General features: G+C 40.1%; 1 protein-coding gene and 1 non-coding gene across 3 annotated transcripts; both read left to right on the forward strand.

Moving 5' to 3' along the window:
• The first annotated feature begins 1281 nt into the window (after window positions 1-1281).
• TOMM20 (translocase of outer mitochondrial membrane 20) lies at window positions 1282-19352 on the forward strand. 2 transcript variants are annotated; one of them, XM_072755943.1, is made up of 6 exons: window positions 1282-2906; window positions 3303-4070; window positions 9659-9705; window positions 11345-11426; window positions 15060-15202; window positions 18090-19352. In XM_072755943.1, exons 2-6 carry the CDS (start codon window positions 3950-3952, stop codon window positions 18132-18134), a joined length of 438 nt encoding a protein of 145 aa, XP_072612044.1. In that variant the 5' UTR covers window positions 1282-2906; window positions 3303-3949; the 3' UTR covers window positions 18135-19352. The 2 variants fall into 2 exon arrangements, with proteins under 2 accessions (XP_072612044.1, XP_025864497.1); XM_026008712.2 differs by having other exon boundaries at window positions 1282-4070.
• Window positions 4325-4459, forward strand: LOC112927428 (small nucleolar RNA SNORA14). Its single transcript, XR_003236534.1, has one exon. It is a non-coding gene; the product is annotated as a small nucleolar RNA SNORA14 (small nucleolar RNA).
• Window positions 19353-19837: the final 485 nt, after the last annotated feature.

The raw sequence follows: 19837 nt of genomic DNA on the forward strand, positions 1-19837 counted from the left end.
ACGAGAGACACAGAGAGAGAGGGACAGAGACACAGGCAGAGAGAAGCAGGCTCCATGCAGGGAGCCGGATATGGGACTCAATCTTGGGACTCCGGGATTACGCTCTGGGCCAAAGGCAGGTACTTAACCACTGAGCTACCCAGGCATCCGTAAGATTTTTTATTTATTTGACAGAGTACAAGCTGCGGGAGGAGCAGGGAGAGGGTGACGGAGAAGCAGGCTTCCCACTGAGCAGAGAGCCTGATGTGGAGCTCGATCCCAGGACCCTGTGATCATGACCTGAGCTGAAGGTAGATGCTTAACTGAGCCACCCAGGTGCCCCATTATGGATTATTTTTAAAATCCTGCCTTTTGGGCATAGCACCAGGAAAACCTACTAGGTTAAAATATAATTTGTAGAAATTAGAGCTCTTAGTTTCCCGTATCCAGAGAGTAGATATTTCATGTTTAGCATCATCTTAGCATCTAGTTTTTCATAAGTATGGTTTAGTAAATACTACTTGATAATCTTAAGCATTTTTCCATATGTTTCAGTTAAACTTACATAAAGATACATTGCCTATAGACTTTATAGACTATCACAGTAGGTAAAGACTATATGGTGTATAATTTTCTTGTATCTTATAGTGTGTATATTGGTGTACATTATATTATGTATAATTTACAGTGTACATATAAGTTTGTATAATTTTAATCTTTAACGTAGAGTGCTCCTTTTGGTCTCTAGGTTTTTATGTAAAGAGCCCTGGACTGGAACATAGGGGCATCTGGTTCCTTTTTTTTTTTTTTTTTTTAAATGGTTCATGTGAGGGCTTTATTTTTTTATTTTATTTTTAAAGATCTTATTTATTCATGAGAGATGCAGAGAGAGAGAAAGAGGCAGAGACCAGGCAGAGGGAGAAGCAGGCTCCATGCAGGGAGCCCAACGTGGGACTCAATCCCAGGTCTCCAGGATCACACCCTGGGCTGCAGGCGGCGCTAAACCGCTGCGCCACCAGGGCTGCCCGGGCATCTGGTTCTTGATCAAGCTCTGGGGTTGTATATGCATAACCTGGGACCAGCCTCTCAACCTCTTCGTCTAAATATCTTGATTGGTGAAGTAAGGGGCATGGACTAGAGCAGCATTAGCATTGTTTTTGATTATGATCTGTTGTAGTAGCTTTAACTTTACTTTGCGACCATTACAAACATGGATATATTTAACTGACATGAAAGTTGCACATGACAGTACTTGTCCTTACTACACATGTTGTTTTCTGATCTGTGTATTTTTTTTTAAAGATTTATTTATTTGAGAGAGAGAGACAGCGTGAGCAGAGAGAGTGGCAGAAGGAAAGGAAGAGCAATCTCAAGAAGACTCTGCACTGACCAGGGAGCCTGATCCAGGACCTCAGCCAAAACCAAAAGCCCGATGCCCTACTTCCTGATATTTTAAATCCTATTTTATTAATAACAAACACTAGTTATGATCCACTGAGGGTATTCTACAACCCAGTAATGATTTGACTCACAAACAAGTGCATAGGGGATTCCAGGCTGTTTCTGTTTCAGGATTCTTCTGTGCTCGTGTTTTACAACAGGTGTTTTAAAATGTAGAGTGCTTAAGGGACAAAAGGGTGATGTTGCTCTAACTATGCTTTCTATAAACATACTACCTGGTCTACTTTATGTCATAGGTCTGACCTGAACATTTACCTCAGGTTTACTTACTATGCACAATACAGGGATAGTTCTTCGTTCATTCAGGAATCATAATCTAATGGCCATATAGTCTGTTTTCAAGAGACTGGAGTGCTAGGCCTCATGTCATCTGTGTGGCCTTGGATAAGTCTTCTGTTTCAACATACCTGAGGCTCAGGGTATACCTCTAACAGCTGAGACTGACAGCGTTTTGGAACAGAAGAATCAGAATGTATGCATGCAGTGCATAAGGGAAAGCTTTTTGTGTTACTCTCTTCTGTGTAAATCTCAATTGTTTGCTTTGCTTTGGTACATAATGCACACCATTCCCCATCCTCCACCCCAGTCCAGGCAATGCATACCTTTGGTCCAATTTTCAGTCTTCCATAGGGTCTCAAGTTCATCATCACTTAAGCATGAGGGCTTTCCTGGCCTGGGTTAGGGCCTCCAGCTAAATGTTCCTATAAGTACCTTTGCAATAACTTCTGATACCAACTATCCAGAGTTATGAAGTCTGCTTCATAGGTTAAGAGCACAGTTTTCTACAAGATTGCCTTCAGACACCAGACAAAAATTTGGCTTGGGGCGGGGGTCCTCCAGGTCACTTTATGACCAGCTGGCTACTAGTTTGGGAGTTTCCACTACCCCTTCAGGTTCAATAATTTAGCTATAAGGACTTCATTCAGGAACATGTTACACTTTTTTTTTTTTTAAGTTTTATTTAAGTAAGCTCTTCACCCAACATGGGGCTGGACTTCACAATCAGGAGATCAAGAGTCTCATGTTCCTCTGGCTGAGCCAGTCAGGTGCCCCAGGAACATGTTATACTTTAAAATTACAATTTTATTATAGCAAAAGAAGTAGAAACCAGTCACAGGGAAAGACACAGAGAAGTCTGGGAAGGTTCTGTCGTCCCCTCCCAATGGAGTCCAAAAAACCTCACCCTCCTACCTAGCACAGGGCACACTGGTGTATTATTACATTGAGTATTGCCTACCTAGGAGGCTCAGTTGCTTCTGGGTCTTGAGTTTTTATTTGGGTCTCATTATGTCAGCCATGGGCCATGAAGTTAACTCAATCTCCAGCTTCCTCCCCTGCAATCAATCCCTTGCCCTCCCCAGGGATGTCACCTGGATCAAAGCCCCAACCCTCTAACCACATGGTTGATCTCTGGCCTGCCAGGCCCATCAGGAGGCTTCTCAGCATAGTCTTGTCAAGGGCTCAAGGTAAGAGCATTGCTGTCACTTCAAGGGTTTAAAAGGATCCCTCACGTTTATTACACAACCCTGTATATGCCTTCTCTTACCCCTCTCTATTTTTGTAAGGATTCTATTAGTTTATGAGAGACGGGGTGGGGGTGCAGAGGGAAAGGAAGAAGCAGGCTCCCCACTGGGCAGGGAACCCCGTGTGGGACTCCATCCCACAACCATGGGATCACGATCTGAGCCACAGGCGGATGCTTAGCCCCTTAGCCACCCAGGTGCCCACCCCTCTCAATTTATAGTTTTTCTATGTCTGCTTTCTGGTCAAGGTTTTGTCTTAAACGACCATGTTGCCAGTGACTGTAAGACGACTCATGTTTTCAATTTTTTTTCAATCTCCTTTCTCCGTTATTTTTCCAGGAACTGTCCAGCTTCATTTTCTTCCACCCTTCATGAGAGTACACTGCAATATTCTTTTGACACCGAATCACTAGATTATGTTGCTTGCTGCACAGCGGATGTGAGTGAACTTGAAAAGCAAATTCTGTCCTAACCAAAAGAGCCACAGGTTGCCTCGTTTATAAAAGAGTAAGACGAAGCATGTGTCGTCAGCCCCTTCCATCCTTGTCTGACACAAGCACGCATGTCAGATGTCAGCGGCAGAGTCCTGAGTGTGTGCACGCCAGCCACGCGCCACCCTCCTACGTCACTGTCAGCGGCTCTAAAAGAAGCGCGAGGTCACCAGCAAACCCCGACGCCAACGCACACCCGGCCCGGAGGCGCTGCGCGGCGGCACTTAGGCCCCCCGCGCAGGCGCAGAGGCGGCGCGGGCGCCGCGGCTCAGGCACCGCCGCTCAGGCACCGCCGCGGACTGGCCGCAGGACCTCGCGCTGCCCGGCCCGGAAGTGCGTGCGCTCGGCCTTTCCGCGTCCCTCGCGGCGAGCGTCAGGTCGTAGCGGCGTGGTCCGCGCCGAGGGGTCGCGGCCAACTGCTTCTTCGCGGGGCCCGCCGCCGCCGCCGCCGCCACCGCCGCCGCCGCGCTCGCGCCGCTCCTCGGTGGAGGGAAGATGGTGGGCCGGAACAGCGCCATCGCCGCCGGCGTCTGCGGGGCCCTTTTCATCGGGTACTGCATCTACTTCGACCGTAAGCGACGGAGTGACCCCAACTTCAAGAACAGGCTTCGAGAACGTGAGTGGGTCCTCTGCCCCGGCCCCCCCGCCCGCCCGCCCCGGCGCCCCGCACGGCTCCCTCCATCTTGGGCCGGCGCTTTTTCCCGTCTTGTGTCCCCCGACCGCTGCCGTCGGAATGCACGGCCGCTTGTGCCGCTCGGGGGTGGGGCCGGGGGCCCTTCCTCTGCCCGCTCTGTTGACCTCGAGAGGCCTGTGTTCTGTATTCTGCGCGTCGGTGCCCGACACCGGACCCGTAAATCCGCGGTATCGTCGCCGCATTCTTAAACCCTCTTGGTAGCTGCCCTGAAAATGCTTCCAAGGTATGAGTGAATGCTATAGAAATCGCAGGGGAGTCCAAAGGGCTGCGCTTCCCGTGTGGCTCAGCCTTATTTCATACCTGCGACATCTTTTAAGCGAGTTTTCACGAGGGAAATGGTGTCACCAGAACCTCTGTGGTCCTTACATTTCGAAGGCCTCCGTATTAGCAACAGTGGAAGAGTAAATTTGTTGGATAAGAAATATTTTTACGACTTATCTAGGTTGCTCAGTCAAAATAATCTCTAAAATTAAAATTGAGGGGCACCGGGGTGGGTCCGCGGGCTTGGCGTCCAGCTGTTGGTTCCAGCTCAGGCCATGGTCCCAGGATCGTGAGTTCCCTCTGAGCGGGGCGTCGACCTCCCTACCCTCCTTTGCGCTCTGCCCCTCCCCCCCACTCGTGTACTTTCTCTAAAATAAATAAATTCTAGAAATAAAATTGATACGTAAGGTACGAAAGCCCAGAAGGTAGGAAGGTGTGATTATCCTCATTTAATTAAGCTCTAGTAAGATATTTCAAGTGTTCAGAAGCCCCACGTGGCTAGTGACCTACCCTCTTGGGGGCATAAGATGATCTTAAATCATCTAGAATATGACATCTAATTCTAGCTGTCCTATGTTTTGGGAGGAAAGGGATACAGAGAATTTATCTTATTTACAGTTAGATAGATTTATTTATTTTTTTTTAAAGATTTTATTTATTTATTCATAGAGACACAGAGAGAGAGAGGCAGAGACAACAGGCAGAAGGAGAAGCAGGCTCCATGCAGGGAGCCTGACGCGGGACTCGATCCCAGGTCTCCAGGATCAGACCCCGGTCTGCAGGCAGCGCTAAACCGCTGTGCCACCGGGGCTGCCCACAGTTAGATAGATTTAATGAAAGGAAAGCCATTTTGGATTCAGACACTCATTTTTCCAGGCTTAGGTTAGTCATAGATCAGCTGTGTAATTTTAAACGTGCTTAATCTTGATTTTCATAGCTGGTAAAATCAGGTAATGTCCCCTGCCTCTGGTTGTTTTTGTGAAGACGCTGTGTGAAGCACTCGCCGTCATTGCTGACAAGAGAAAGCCCTTCCAGAAATGCTGGCTCTAAGCATAGCTAGAAATTTAGATCATTTTCTGGTAGTTTCAATAATAGTTGGAGGGGTGGTGGTGGTGGTTTGGCTACAGAGCTTAGTAAAGAATAGATCAGGCTTTTCTTCCTCTGGAAACACTGTAATCCTGTCGTTAGAAACCTTGAGAAAACTAATTTTTGATTGAGGAAACCGTAAGAGCTGTCATTTTAGACAAATTGGGAGATTATTTTCAAAGTCCCTTTTCCATCATCTTCAGTCCATAATTTTTTTTTTCCTGGAGTTAGTGGCCTAATGATTTCAGTGGTAGCCTTGAATGATGAGTAACCTTGGGCAAGCGACTAAAACTTTCATTTCCCTCTTTTGTGAAATGTTATAGTATGTAGGGACTTTAGTACAGTCCCTGGCATGTGGTAGTAAATGAATGTGAAAGAATGTTTATAAATATAATTATTTGTTGATATTTTCTTTAGGAAGTAAAATTTTTATTCAGAGTGATTCTGCAATCTGTAAGTTCATGTTTTATGTGTATGTTTGAAAGTAGACAAAATCTGTTTTAACTTGTTAGGTTTATATATAGTAGCACTTGGGATTAATTTCTAGGTAATAACTGAGTCAAGGCCTGATTTTACTCATTGAATGTGTAATTCCATGGCTTTTCAGTCTATTACTATCCTTCCCTTATTACAGGGATAGTATAATATACTGATAAAATAACGAGTAAATTGTTTTATGAAACTAAAGCTAGAAGTTTAATCTTATGCAACTCATCAGTCTTAAATTTGGTAATTGTATCAGTCAGACGTTCAAACACAATCACTCTTCACTGCATTAAAAAAAAAAAATATAAGATTGATAGTAATGGAAACTAAGTTTCTCTCTAGTGGGCTTCATTATTATTTTTGTCATTTTCCAGAAATCTGGCTTAGCAAATTCTGTTTATTCCACTAACTTGCCATGTTCATTTTGGAGGTCCCTTTTCTTTTTATGGGAATGTGTTCACTTCTGTTAGAAGGGATAGAAGGAGGGACCGACCCCTGGGTGGCTCAGTGGTTTAGCGCCTGCCTTCAGCCCAGGGTGTGATCCTGGAGTCCTGGGTTCGTGTCCTGCATTGGGCTCTCTGCATGGAGCCTGCTTCTCCCTCTGCCTGGGTCTCTGCCCCCCTCCCCTTCTCTCTGTCTCTCTCATGAGTAAATAAGTAAAATCTTAAAAAAAGAAGAAGAAGAAGAAGAAGGGATAGAAGGTAGTGGAAGGATAATAAAGTATCTCCCAAACTGAGAAGATACTTTGTGGCTGAAAAATGAAGCTGATGACTCCATACACTTTACAGTTTTATGCAGCTTATTTTGCAGGGGGAGGGGTGGGCAGATGACAATCCGGCTGCACAGTTACTCTCCACAAAGTCCAGACCTAAGTCCACAGATTTTATAGAGTGAGGGCATTCACAGAAATGGCATTGTTGCAAGATTAAAAGGTTCGCCCACACCTCAGAGGATTTGCATGCACCCAAATGACAGCTAACCTTTCATTAGATATTGTGGCACTGCCTGTGTCAGGAAGAAGAAATGCTGTGTTCTCTCTCACAGATTCATGGAAGGCCAAAGAAAGACTGCCCCATTGTGGCCTTGGGCTTTTCTAGGGTATGTACATGAAACTCCAAGGGACTTGGAACACAAAGTCTCAAGAGAGGTCAGCCAGTGCACATGTGAACAAGATGGAAGGCCAAAGACGGAGTCCAGTCAGCATTGTTACAGCTTCCCTCTAGCATATGGAGGCGATACAGAATAATGTTTGAGGACACATGTTCTGAAGTTCATCTGCTTGGCTTTGAATTGCCTCTCTCCCCGCTTAATAGTTACGACCTTGGTAAACGTTCTCATCTGTAAAATGGAGCTCATAGTAGTACTTGTTTGAGTGTTACTGTGAGGATCAAGCAAGCAAATTAATAGCCTTTAGAATAGTGTCTGGCATGTGGCATCTAAAACTTGCTGAGTACTTAACCCTCAACCTCTCATTGTTCCTTTGCCTTCAGGTCTGCTGCTTCTATGTAGCAGTAGTGATATTTAGTAATTAATATAGTATGGTAGCATTATTCTGTGCCTAAGGATACCCTTAAGCAAATTGAAGATAGAATATTATGTGTTCTGTGTCCCCACAGTTAGTTGCCTGAAGATGAACACCCATGAAAGGTAGTTTGTTAGAAAAATAGGCAGTCTTCAAAATTGCGTATAAGATCAGCCTATTTAATGTATATTTCTTTGTTGAAGCAGCTAGAATTTAATCCTTAGAGAATTTAATCCTTAGATGTTTTCGGGGCTCGAGTTGGCAAGAGGTACTGGTGTGGTTAAACCCAGTTTGTAAGGGTAGAAGAGAAAAGTCTCCTGGACCACAATAAATTAACTCCTCTCCCTGCAGTTAGGTGGACAGGTCACTGTCTCTTTAGTCATACATTGATTGAGACTTGGATTTGTAGAGTACATTAAGGTTTTCAGTGGACATTTGCTTGTTCTTTCTTTTCTTTTCTTTTCTTTTTTCTTTCTTTTCTTTTCTTTCTTCTTTCAAGATTTTTTATTTACTCATGAGAGACACAGAGAAAGAGGCAGAGAAGCAGGCTCCATGCAGGGAGCCCGACGTGGGACTCGATCCTGGGTCTCCAGGATCATGCCCCGGGCCGAAGGTGGCACTAAACCACTGAGCTACCAGGGCTGCCCTTGTTTTCTGAAGCTCTTGTTCCTCACAGTAAAGTTAAACATGCCTTATCTTTAGAGAGTTTAAGAGATTTGCTAAAGTCACTGAGGTAATAAGTATTAGAGCCTTAACCTTTCTTAGCTATGCCACAATCTCCACATCACTGTGACTAGGGAAGCTTACTGTAGGTATTTAGCATAGCACAACTTCAGCTGAGTTGCTGGTAGTGAACTATCTCAATACCAGATGCTTACTTGAGACCATTACCCACTCCTCATATGGCACATGGTAAACTAGACTATATTAAAAAATACATGGGATGAACTAATTTCATTTTCACAACAACTCTGAAGCATGTACCATTCTCGGGCCAGTTTTACATATGAGGAAAGTGAGGGACAAGTTACCATAACTTGCCCAGGGTCTCACTGACACTAAGAGCTGGGATATTAGCGATGTTCTTGCTTCCCCTGTGCTAACACCCTTTCACATGGAGCATATCATTAGATAGCAATTTTTTTTTCCTTTGAAAAAAAAAATTTAAGATTTTATTTTTTTAAGATTTTATTTTATTTATTGAGAGAGAGAGAGAGGGAGGCAGAGGCACAGGCAGAGGGAGAAGCAGGCTCCATGCAGGGAGCCTGACCTGGGACTTGATCCAGGTGAAGGTGGCACTAAACCGCTGAGCCACCCGGGCTGCCCCCTTTGAAATCATTTTTAAAAGATTTTGAGAGCACGCATGAGTGCAAGTGGGGGCTTGGAGCAGAGGTGAACTAAGAGGGACAGTTGTATTGTCCTGAGTGCATAGCCTGACTTGGGCCATCCCACAACCCTGAGATCATGACCTGAGCCAGAAACCGAGAGTCAGACGCTTAACTGAGGCCAACCGGGGGTCCCATTAAATAGCAACTTAAGATACTGTTAGGGTCTTTTATTGATTTGGCTTAAGGGTTTTAAAATTTTTAATGTCACTTACTTTGGAGATACGTAGTTTTTTTCCAAATCAAAAGACCAAAAACTGAGCAAGAGTGTAGGCAGAAGTTTTTTCTTTTCATCAGCCAGCAGGAGTCAAGAATCTTGCAGTGCATTTCTGAACACTGTCCTCCTACCTTCTCATTACCCGGTTTAGGAATGTCAGATAGCTTTCAACATTCAGGAAGGATTGAATCTGTTATATTTCAGTAATAAAAGTTTCTCACAGCAATGGCTTCTTTGCTTGTGTTTTACGTTTCCCTGTGGGGCGGGGCTTGCTCTGCTTGTGGCAATTAATCAGCTGTTGGAATCGTCTCCATCTTGAAAATTGCTGATCTCGGTGCCCCAAAGGGAAGGTAAAAGCTCTTGCCCAGAAATGTCATATTGTCCATGCACAGCTCATTGATCAGAACCCTGACCCTGAGAATTCAGGAGATGAAGGAAGTAAGAGAGCCCTACTCAGCATTGTTTTGCAAATAGAATGAATAACTGCCACAGTTTGATTTCTTTTAATTTCCATTTTAATAATGGTAAAATGAAAATACTCAATTTCTTGCAGGAAGAAAGAAGCAGAAGCTTGCTAAGGAGAGAGCTGGACTTTGCAAGGTAATCTGTTTTTTTTTTTATATTGTATTATATATTTTATAGAAAGAATAATTTTACAAATTACATCAAATGTATTTCGACAAAGCTAATTGATACCAGACACTGATTTTTCTATTTTAAGGTATAATTTGTTGTTTTTCGGAATAGTTAACTCAGTTCAACTGCAGATTGTTTGGTCTATCATTATTTCCCCCTTGTTGGCCCAAACAGCAAGACAACTTACTTACTACATGAGCGTTACTTTAGGGGAAATAAGATGATAGTCTCTAGAAGACAGTTCAAACTTTCTCACTCAGCTGCTTCAAAGTAATGCAGTAAACATTTATTAATTTAATTTTCCTGGCAACCCTGGTGGCTTAGCGGTTTAGTGCCGCCTTCAGCCCAGGGTGTGATCCTGGAGGCCTGGGATCGAGTCCCACGTTGGGCTCCCTGCATGGAGCCTGCTTCTCCCTCTGCCTGTGTCTCTGCCTCTATGTCTCTCTGTCTCTCGTGAATAAATAAAATCTTTAAAAAAATAATAATAATGATTTAATTTTCCTCCCTTCAGCTTCCTTTAAAAGAACCACATACTATTTGTTTCAAAAGTTACACCAGATTATTCATACTACTGATCCAGAATCCTACCACATGGCAAATTTAACCTTGGTGTAATATGTACATGCAGATAAAAATCCTTTTCTGGGGATGCCTGGGTGGCTCAGCAGTTGGGTGTCTGCCTTTGGCTCAGGGTGTGATCCCACGGTCCCGAGATCGAGCCCCATATTGGGCTCCCTGCATGGAGCCCACTTCTCCCTCTGCTTGTGTCTCATGAATAAATAAAAATCTTTTAAAAAATCTTTTTTTTTCTTTTCATAGATCCTGTGTCCATAATTATTTTTTTAAATATTTTAATTAATTAATTAATTTATTATTTATTTATTTTTGTAGCAGTTTGTAATAGCAAAGAAATGAGAATTAGCTCAAATGTGCAACAACTAGATCATGATTAAGCAATCCTATATTCCTTCAATGGAATATTCTATTACCATTTAAAATAATCCTGTAGATAATGTAAAATCTATTCAGAATAATGCTGGAGGGCAGCCCCAGTGGCTCAGCGGTTTAGCGCTGCCTTCAGCCCAGGGCATGATCCTGGAGACCCAGGATGGAGTCCCATGTCAGGCTCCCTACATGGAGCCTGCTTCTCCCTTTGCCTGTGTGTCTCTGCCTCTCTCTCTGTGTGTGTGTCTCTCATGAATGAATAAATAAAATCTTTAAAAAATAAATAAAAATAATGTTGGATCAGAAAAACAGTTGACTCTAGTTATATAAAAATCTGTAATAATGGCAATCACATTAATGTAAATATGCATATTTTATGATAGAGATCATTGTACTCCATTTTTTACTTCAGGTTTGATGCACAGCTTTCTGAGAACTGTTCTAGTATCAGTTTGATCATTAAGTATTTTTTTCTTATATTCATTTAAATGTAGATTCTAAATTAATGCTTGTAAGTATTAAAGAGTAAATTTCTTTTTATCGTTTTTTATGAGTTACTCAGTTTTTTGTTGTTTTGTTTTTAGTGTCATGATTTTCTGTGTATTGATTATATCTCCAGCATGATTTTGATATTATTTATTATTCTATTTCCAAACAGTTACCTGACCTTAAAGATGCTGAAGCGGTTCAGAAATTCTTCCTTGAAGAAATACAGCTTGGTGAAGAGTTGTTAGCCCAAGGTAATATTCATTAAAAGACTAAGAAATTAGAATTTTTCACACTAATATAAATTTATAGTGATAATGGGATTTTTTTTTTTTTGGTGTAGTGGAGTTTTTGTTTTTATTTCTTAAATATTTTATTTATTTATTCACGAGAGAGAGAGAAAGGCAGAGGGAGAAGTAGGCTCCCTATAGGGAGCCCGCTATGGAACTCGATCCAAGACAAGTCATTTAGTAATGGGAGGATTATTTTATTTAAGGCTGGTTCTAGGGGTTCCTGGGTGGCTCTACCAGTTAAGTGCCTCACTCTTGATTTCAGCTCAGGTCGTGATCTTGGGATTCTGAGATTGAGCCCCATGTGGTCTCTGCTTGGGATTCTCCCTGTCCTCTGCCCTGGCTCATGCGGTCTCTCACGCTCGCGTGCTCTCTCTCTCTCTCTTTCTCATTCTCTCACTCTCACTCTCACTCTCATTCTCTCACTCTCTAAAAAAAATAAAAAGACTGGCTCTAGAAAAATACTTCTCATGGATCATCATTGTCCATAATGTTTTGAGTGAGTTTGAAGTTTGCTATATGATACAGAGACTATGAGTAATCTTTACAAATGAGGGTTGTGTTTTTTTTTCTTTTTAAGCAGTTCAGAGAATATGTAGCAGTTCACTCGTAATATGTAAATAGTAACTGACTAAAAGAATGTGATCTAGGAATATGCTTCCTCAACTTCTTCATGTAATCTTCAGGTCTTTTCCAATATTTATTTATTGGAAAGAGTGGCTAATGTAAATCCCAGAGAAGGTTAATTTACCTGTCAGGGCTATACAGTGAGTTTATGGTGCTTGATTTCAGTCAGTGATATGAATCTGATCTAGAGTTTAAGCTTTGTGCTTTATGTATTCAATTAAGGACTAAGGATTATTTCTTTCAAATATTACTGTTATAAAGTTAAAATAATCAAACTGGCCAATTGGAGAACTAGAATCGGTAGAGTCTTAAATGTATTTGTAAATTTTTAGTGTCAAATTAGCTTTTATTTATTTATTTTTAAAAGATTTATTTATTGAGATAGACTTTCTGCCTGGGGATAGGGAGGAGGGGCAGAGATAGAATCTTAAGCGGGCTCCATGCCCCAATGCAGAGCTGTTTGGCTCCATTCTTTAAGGATTCTTTAAGATCCTCACCTGAGCTGAAATCAAGTCTGATGCTTAACCAACTGTGCTACCCAGGTGCCCTCAAATTAGCTTTTATTAGAAAAATAGCTTCGAAGTATTTGCTATCATTGATAAAAATGGTTTTTCTTATGCTCATTGCTGTATCATAGACTTAGTATCATGAATGTCATTTGTGATTTTTGTTTTGTTTTTATGGAAAGAATTAAAGGTTTGAAGTGGTGGTGACATGTTATTTTTTGTTTTGTCTTCCCCTTCCCAGTAATTTCTATGCGTTTTTTGTTTTTTTCTTTAGGAAATAATTATCTTTATTTGGGTGGCATAGTAGGCTGATAATATTTACAAATAAAAATGGAAATGTCTTAATAGAAAGTAATTTTGGCTTTTTTACCTCATTACAATAAGAAAAACATGAGATTTAATCATAGGGTAATAGTAAAGCACTTAAATCCTCATAGAGCTTATTTTATAGACTGTATTACTGTCCTTCTCAATCTGAAGCTAACAGCTCTAGTCAGCAGATGGCCGCAATGCACAGTAACTCATGGTGGCTGGGAGGAAGGACAGGGAAGAGTTACTCTTTTTCCTAAGCTCATATTCTACACTTTAACTCAACACCATCCAGAGGGTTACTTAACTCTACCAAGTTGCCTTTCTTCTGGTGGAAACTACCAACCAAACCTGAGGTTGAAGAATCAGGTTGGTTAGTATTAGGAGAGAAAGTCAACATCTAAGTAAACCATAAACCATGTAAAGGTGTAAGTTATTTAGGCAGTGAACTTCATTGCTTGGCATGGCCTCCACCATCTAGGGGTCTTCCATAAGCATATTCTGTTAACTGAACCAGATCTCATCTCAGGATTGATGTGAATGGGCTCAAGTCTACAATGTAGAGAGGAAATTGTATTGAGTTGCTGTGGTGGTTCATTGACTATTTCCAGTATATTTAGAAATAATAGGAGGTGTCTTGGGATTCTGTGTGTTTTACATATAACAATCCAGTAGCTGCTCTGATTTCATTTAATAATCAGAATTAATATCCCCAGACAACAGTGTTGCAGTCCCATATATTGCCTGTAAATTCATTGGCTTGAGAATTCAGTGGCATCTTAATTTCTAAGTCAGTGGAGCCATTGTGTCCTCTCATGGAAGTCCAAGCCCATGCAAAAGACCTAATTCTTTTGTATTTTCCATTTTTAATGCTTTGTAGAGTTTTTCTTTCTTCAGTTCGAATATCTCAGTCTTTAGATTTTCCCAAGTGAATTTTTTTTTAAGATTTTTTATTTATTTATGAAAGACACAGAGGAGAGAGAGAGGCAGAGACACAGGCAGAGAGAGAAGCAGGCTCCATGCAGGGAGTCTGATGGTGGGACTTGATCCCAGGACTCTGGGATCATGCCCTAGGCAAAGACAGACCCTCAACCACTGAGCTACCCAGGCATCCCATCAAGTGAAATGTTATAGCAAGGCAATTCTTCTTCTTCACATGCCATCCTCAGTTCCTTTATTAGGTCACATTCTTATTCAGGGTTGGAAAACTGTGTTTACTGGTTTATTATAAAGGATATGACTCAGGAACAGCCAGATAGAAGAGATGCATATGATGAGGTGTGCGAGGATGGGTGGGCAGGACATGAGAATCTTCTACTGTCTCTGGATGCACCACCCTCTTAATACCTTGATGTGCTCACCAATCCAGAAAATAATCTTTTTTAAAAAAGTAATATGTCCATTGTAGGATAAGTTTTAAAAGTCCTATCACTCAGAGGTAACCTCTTTTTGCCACCAGCTTCTTGCCACTTCCATTAGTGTGACTGTTTTTCCTACTAGCATTATTTAAAAGTTTTTTTCTTTCTTGTATTTGCATGTAGTAACATTTAAAACAGTATAAGGATTAGTCTAAAGTGAATTTGGGCCTCCTTTCCTCCTCAGTTCCCAATCTTTGGGTTCTTCTCAGAAAAGTTGGGTTCTGGGGCAGCCCAAGTGGCTCAGCAGTTTAGTGCTGCCTTCAGCCCAGGGTGTGATCCTGGAGACCCGGGATCTAGTCCCATATCAGGCTCTCTGCCTGCTTCTCCCTCTGCCTGTGTCTCTGCCTCTCTCTGTGTGTCTCTCATGAATAAATAGATAAAATCTTTAAAAAAAAAAAAAAAAGAAGAAGGGTTCTGTAGTTAGCAATTTCTAATACACTGTTTCAGAAATATTTGTAAGTCTCTATAAGTAGGAATATAATTGGACATTTTTGCACTTTAATTTCTCCCCTTTTTAAATGTGTTTTGAAGATACTTTCAATACTTGTGATCTGATTTATTCTTAGTAATGGTTTAATAATATCCAGTTATATATACGTATTATAGATTATTTCCAAGGTTTTACTTGTGTGATATTTTTGGTATCACTTAGAGATATAATGAAGGCTTTAGAGTTGAATTTTTGACAAAGGCAAAGGCTTTCCAGGTCACATGTTATTTTTACATAAATCTTTCAGGCGAATATGAGAAGGGTGTAGACCATCTAACAAATGCAATTGCTGTGTGTGGACAGCCACAGCAGTTGCTGCAAGTGTTACAGCAAACTCTTCCACCACCAGTGTTCCAGATGCTTCTGACCAAGCTTCCAACAATTAGTCAGGTAAGGATTTGAAATGTTAATAAAAGTGGGTAGAATCTGAGAATTAAATATTTTAGGGACATTGACATTGAAAAATTAGTCTAGTGTACATGTTGAAATTATGAAACTTATCTTGGAATCAAAGTAGAATTAGAGATAGCAGTGCTTGAAACTTTTCTTCCCCTAATAATATTGATGTGATTGGGCATAAGATCTAGTTGTTGTGCCCCTATGTATGGATCAGGAAATAAGTCTCATAGTACTAAATCTCAGGCCTTGGTATTTCAAATTAGTCCACTGTCAGCTACTGAACCTAGGTTTCTATCAACTTTTGGGAGCCTGTGCGTTCAGTTAAGTGGCCAGGCGCAGAGGGCAGAGGAGCCAAGATGGCCTACCCCGAGATTATATCCTAAAGGATTGTGGATATCCTCTGACCTCACTTGTCTAAAGGCCCCAGTGCCTCCGCTTCTGCCAAGGTGGACTTTGAGCTTGGAGCTATTTGATTATATCTGTGTAAGACTATATCTAACTTAAGAATTGATTAAAATGCATTCTGTTTATTTTTTAATCTTTTCCAGGGAACCAAAATGAATCTATTTTTTGGAATAGTTTATTCGTGTATTAATTTCCATAGTTGGTGTGATTAAAAATTGGTTGATTCTTCAAACTGATGTATACTCAGCTATTTTGGAAAGGGACTATTTTCTTCTGAAAATAAAGGCCCCAAAGATTTAAAGGAAAGAGTTGGAAAATCAAAGATTTGGTCTTAATCCTTTTTATTTGTACTAATGTGATTCCTAGTCTATCTAAATCAGAATTCTCAGTTTAATATTATCTGCTTTTGCAAAGGCAGCATACCATAGTGCTTTTGGAAGATGGATCTGAGAGTGAGGTCTTTTGAAATATGGATGAGTTCAGGATGAAGCCTGAACTCCTCTTTATAAAAATGGCCTCCTTTACTCCATTAACTCATGTTATCTGGAAATATTTTCAAATGCTAATTTTGGAATTACTGTATTCCTTCTTATATGATGACTAAGCATTTTCAGGGTAAAAAGGGAAATGTTGGGAGCATAGAATGACAAGTTAAGCACTAATCAGTATTCTCAGTTTATATGAGAGTGAAAAGAGATCTTAAATTCTTTTTGGTTTTAGTTACATAATTGATTAATATGTAAAAGAGTATAATGTTAACCCTCCTTGGATTTTGAAATGGGACCAACAGTAGTATGGTCATTATTTTCTTTGATAACAGTGTCTAACAGTGTTGAATGTTGAAATCTTAGAGTGGGTAAACTTTAGCAAGGTTTGATTCTTTGAATACAAACGACATTTTTTTTCCCTTAAAAATTTTTTTTGAAATTGACGTATTGTTGACACATAATATTACATTAGTTTCATGTGTTGACAAGTCTGTACATTATGGTCTCACTAGGTGTGGCTACCATCTGTCTCACCATACAATGGTATTACATGATAGAGTATATATTCCCTGTGCTGTACTTTTTATCCCTGTGATTTATTCCTTACATAACTGGAATAAGTTATTCCTGGACCTCTCACTCCCCTTCACTTGTTTTGCCCATCCCCGTAACCCACTTACCTTGTGGCAATCACCAATTTGTATTTATGAGTCTTTTTCTCCTTTTTTTCTTCATGGTTTTTAGATGCCACATAAAAGTCAAATCAGATGGTGCTTATCTTTATCTTAATGAAATAACACTTAGCACAATGTCCTCTATGGCCATCCATGTTGCAGGTAGCAAGATCTCATTCTTTTTTACAGCTACATAATAGTCCGTCGTATATGTATACCACTTCTTTATCCATTTATCCATTGATGGACACATAGTGTTGCTTCCCTATCTTGGCTATTGTAAATAATGCTGCAATGATGTAGAGGTGCATACATCTTTCCAAATTAGTATTTTCATTGTCTTTAGGTAAATAACCAGTAGTGGAATTACTGCACCATATGGTATTCCTATTTTTAATTTTTTGAGGAATCTTTATACTGTTTTCCACAGTGGCTGTACCAGTTTACAGTCCAGGCAATGCATGAGTTCCTTTTTTTTTTTTTTTTTTTCAGTCCTTGTCAACACTTGTTACTTGTTATCTTTCTGGTTCTGGCCATTCTGAGAGGTGTGAAGTGATATCTCATTGTGGTTTTGATTGCATTTCCCTGATGATTAATGGTGTTGAATATCTTTGCATATGTCTGTTGGGGAAATGTGTATTCAGGTCTTCTGCCTGTTTTAAGTTGAATTATTAGGTTTTTTCCTCCATGTTAGTTGTAGTTCTTTATATATTTTGGCTATTAACCCCTTATTAGATACATAATTTACAAATACCCTTCAGTAGGTTGCCTTTTCATTTTGTTGGTTTACTTTGCCATGTAAAAGCTTTTTATTTTGTGTAGTCCCAGTGGTTTATTTTTGCTTTTGTATTCTTTGCCTGAGGGGACATACCTAGAAAAAGGTTGTTAAGGCCTTTGTCCAAGAGATTATTGCCAGTGTTTTCTTTTAGAAGTTTTATGGTGTCAGGTCTCACATTTAGATCTTTAATCCATTTTGAGTTTATTTTTGTGCATGCTGTAAGGAAGTGGTCCCATTTCATTCTTTTGCATGTAGCTGTACAGTTTTCCCAAAACCATTTATTGAAGACATTCTTTTCCCATTGGATATTCTTATCTCTTACAAAGGACTTTTAAAAATTAATTTTTGGAGGGGATGCCTGGGATGGCTCAGCAGTTGAGAATCTGCCTTTAGCTGAGGGCATGATCCCGTGGTAGGGTATTGGAGTCCCACATCAGGCTCCCTGTGAGGGGCTTGCTTCTCTGTGTTTCTAATGAATAAATTTTTAAAAATGTTTTTAAAATAAAATAAAAAATTTTTCTTTTCTCTTTCAGAGAATTGTAAGTGCTCAGAGCTTGGCTGAAGATGATGTGGAATGAGAAAATGTCAACATAATCTCAATTAAAAATATTTTTAAAATCTTAAGTCAGAAGATGAGCAGCTCTGGGGGAGTAAGGGCAAATAGGCTTGTTATGGACTGTCCTATGCTGAAATCTACCAAAGTTAATTTTTACTTTGTGTAGATCCATTCATCTGTTTTATTTATTTTTCCCAGTGAAAAGTGTATTTTGATAGAAAGCCTTTTCATTTTATAAATACACTATGAGTTACCAAAATATCATGGATTTATTTTATTCTTAAAACGTGCAATTAAAAAGTGTACATATAACATCACTACTTATATTAAAAATACTCAGTGCTTAGTTTTGAAAGATAGGTAAAAAAGTATAAGAGAAAGCTGAAGAATGCACGTTTTTTTAAGCTAATACACTTTGCTCTACATAAAACAATTGGATGGAAACTTATTTTGTTTATCAAAACTGAGCGTTAAAATTCTTGAGAGATTATATCTTTCCATTTAATCTCTTAAATATGTAAGATTTGCTGCTGTGCTGTATTAATTCCTCCCTCCCTGTGTATTTGTCTTGAAATGTTTTGTTTAAATTGGTGGGCTTAATGTGTTCTGGATATTTATCTCTTTGTATTTAGATGTATGTAGTTGCAATTAGCACCGGGAATTAGATCTATGTACATCCTTAATCTAGCCATGTGAGCTTCACCAGTTACTGTCTGCCCTCTTTCCTCAAACAGTAAGGGAATTGGTCTGCTAATTCAGAGAAGTGTCCCTTTTAGCTTTTAATTCATTTGGTTTTATTCAGCATCTTCAAATCCACCTTCTCCTGAGGTATATATTTGTTTGGACAACCAGGCCTTGCATTTTTTTTTTACTCTGAAGTTTGCATGCTTGCCTGACCTAGTATTTCTAAACCCACTTCCCCTTTTTAAAAAAGATCTAACTTATGTTGCTTTTCACTGAAATTATATGGTTCTGTCGCTACTCTTGTAAATCTGAAACTTAACCTGTAGGGTAACTGGGATGCCAAGCTTGTAAAATGTTCTCCTTTGCTTTTATCTTCAGTGTATCTCCTTAATCCTCTTTCAATCTGATTCATTTATCTTGTTATGATGAGAATAAGGTGTAACCTTGTGACTGAAGACTTGCAAAGAATGGAGATGTTCTCAAAATAGTGACATGTCATCTGTAGTCACAGGTTGAACATCAGGTCTGAGAATAAAGATCTTGGTACTTACTGTCATCTGTTGAACTGAGTAACAATTCCTCCCTGTACACATTGCCTTTATTCTGTCTAGAAATCTGAAGAGATCCCGAAGACTTTTCTTATGTACTTGTATATTTTACTTAATTTACTTACAAGTTGTCCTTAACCTTAACCTTGGGTTTATGTTGTAGTTGGGATATAGAGGAAAGAGTTTGGAGCATGGTTTTAAGTTTTTGCTTCTGGACAACCCTATAGCCTTCGGCAGTCACATACATCTCTGAACTTACCCCTGGTATTCTCATCTATCAAATTAGAACATCAGACTATGTAACTCAGACACTTAAGACTTCCTTGTGTACCTTCCAGGTTCGTGATCCCTCATCCTTAAGCAGCATGCTGCTTTTTTTTTTTTTTTTTTTTTTTAAATGACACCCTGTCTGCTCTTCGGTGAGGATAGGGAGATGACCAGTGCAAAAATGCTGGTTAGCCAGTTTTACTAATAGATCCCAAATCCAAAGCAG

The sequence above is a fragment of the Vulpes vulpes genome, chromosome 4, assembly GCF_048418805.1.
Source record: "Vulpes vulpes isolate BD-2025 chromosome 4, VulVul3, whole genome shotgun sequence".
Lineage (NCBI taxonomy): Eukaryota > Metazoa > Chordata > Mammalia > Carnivora > Canidae > Vulpes > Vulpes vulpes.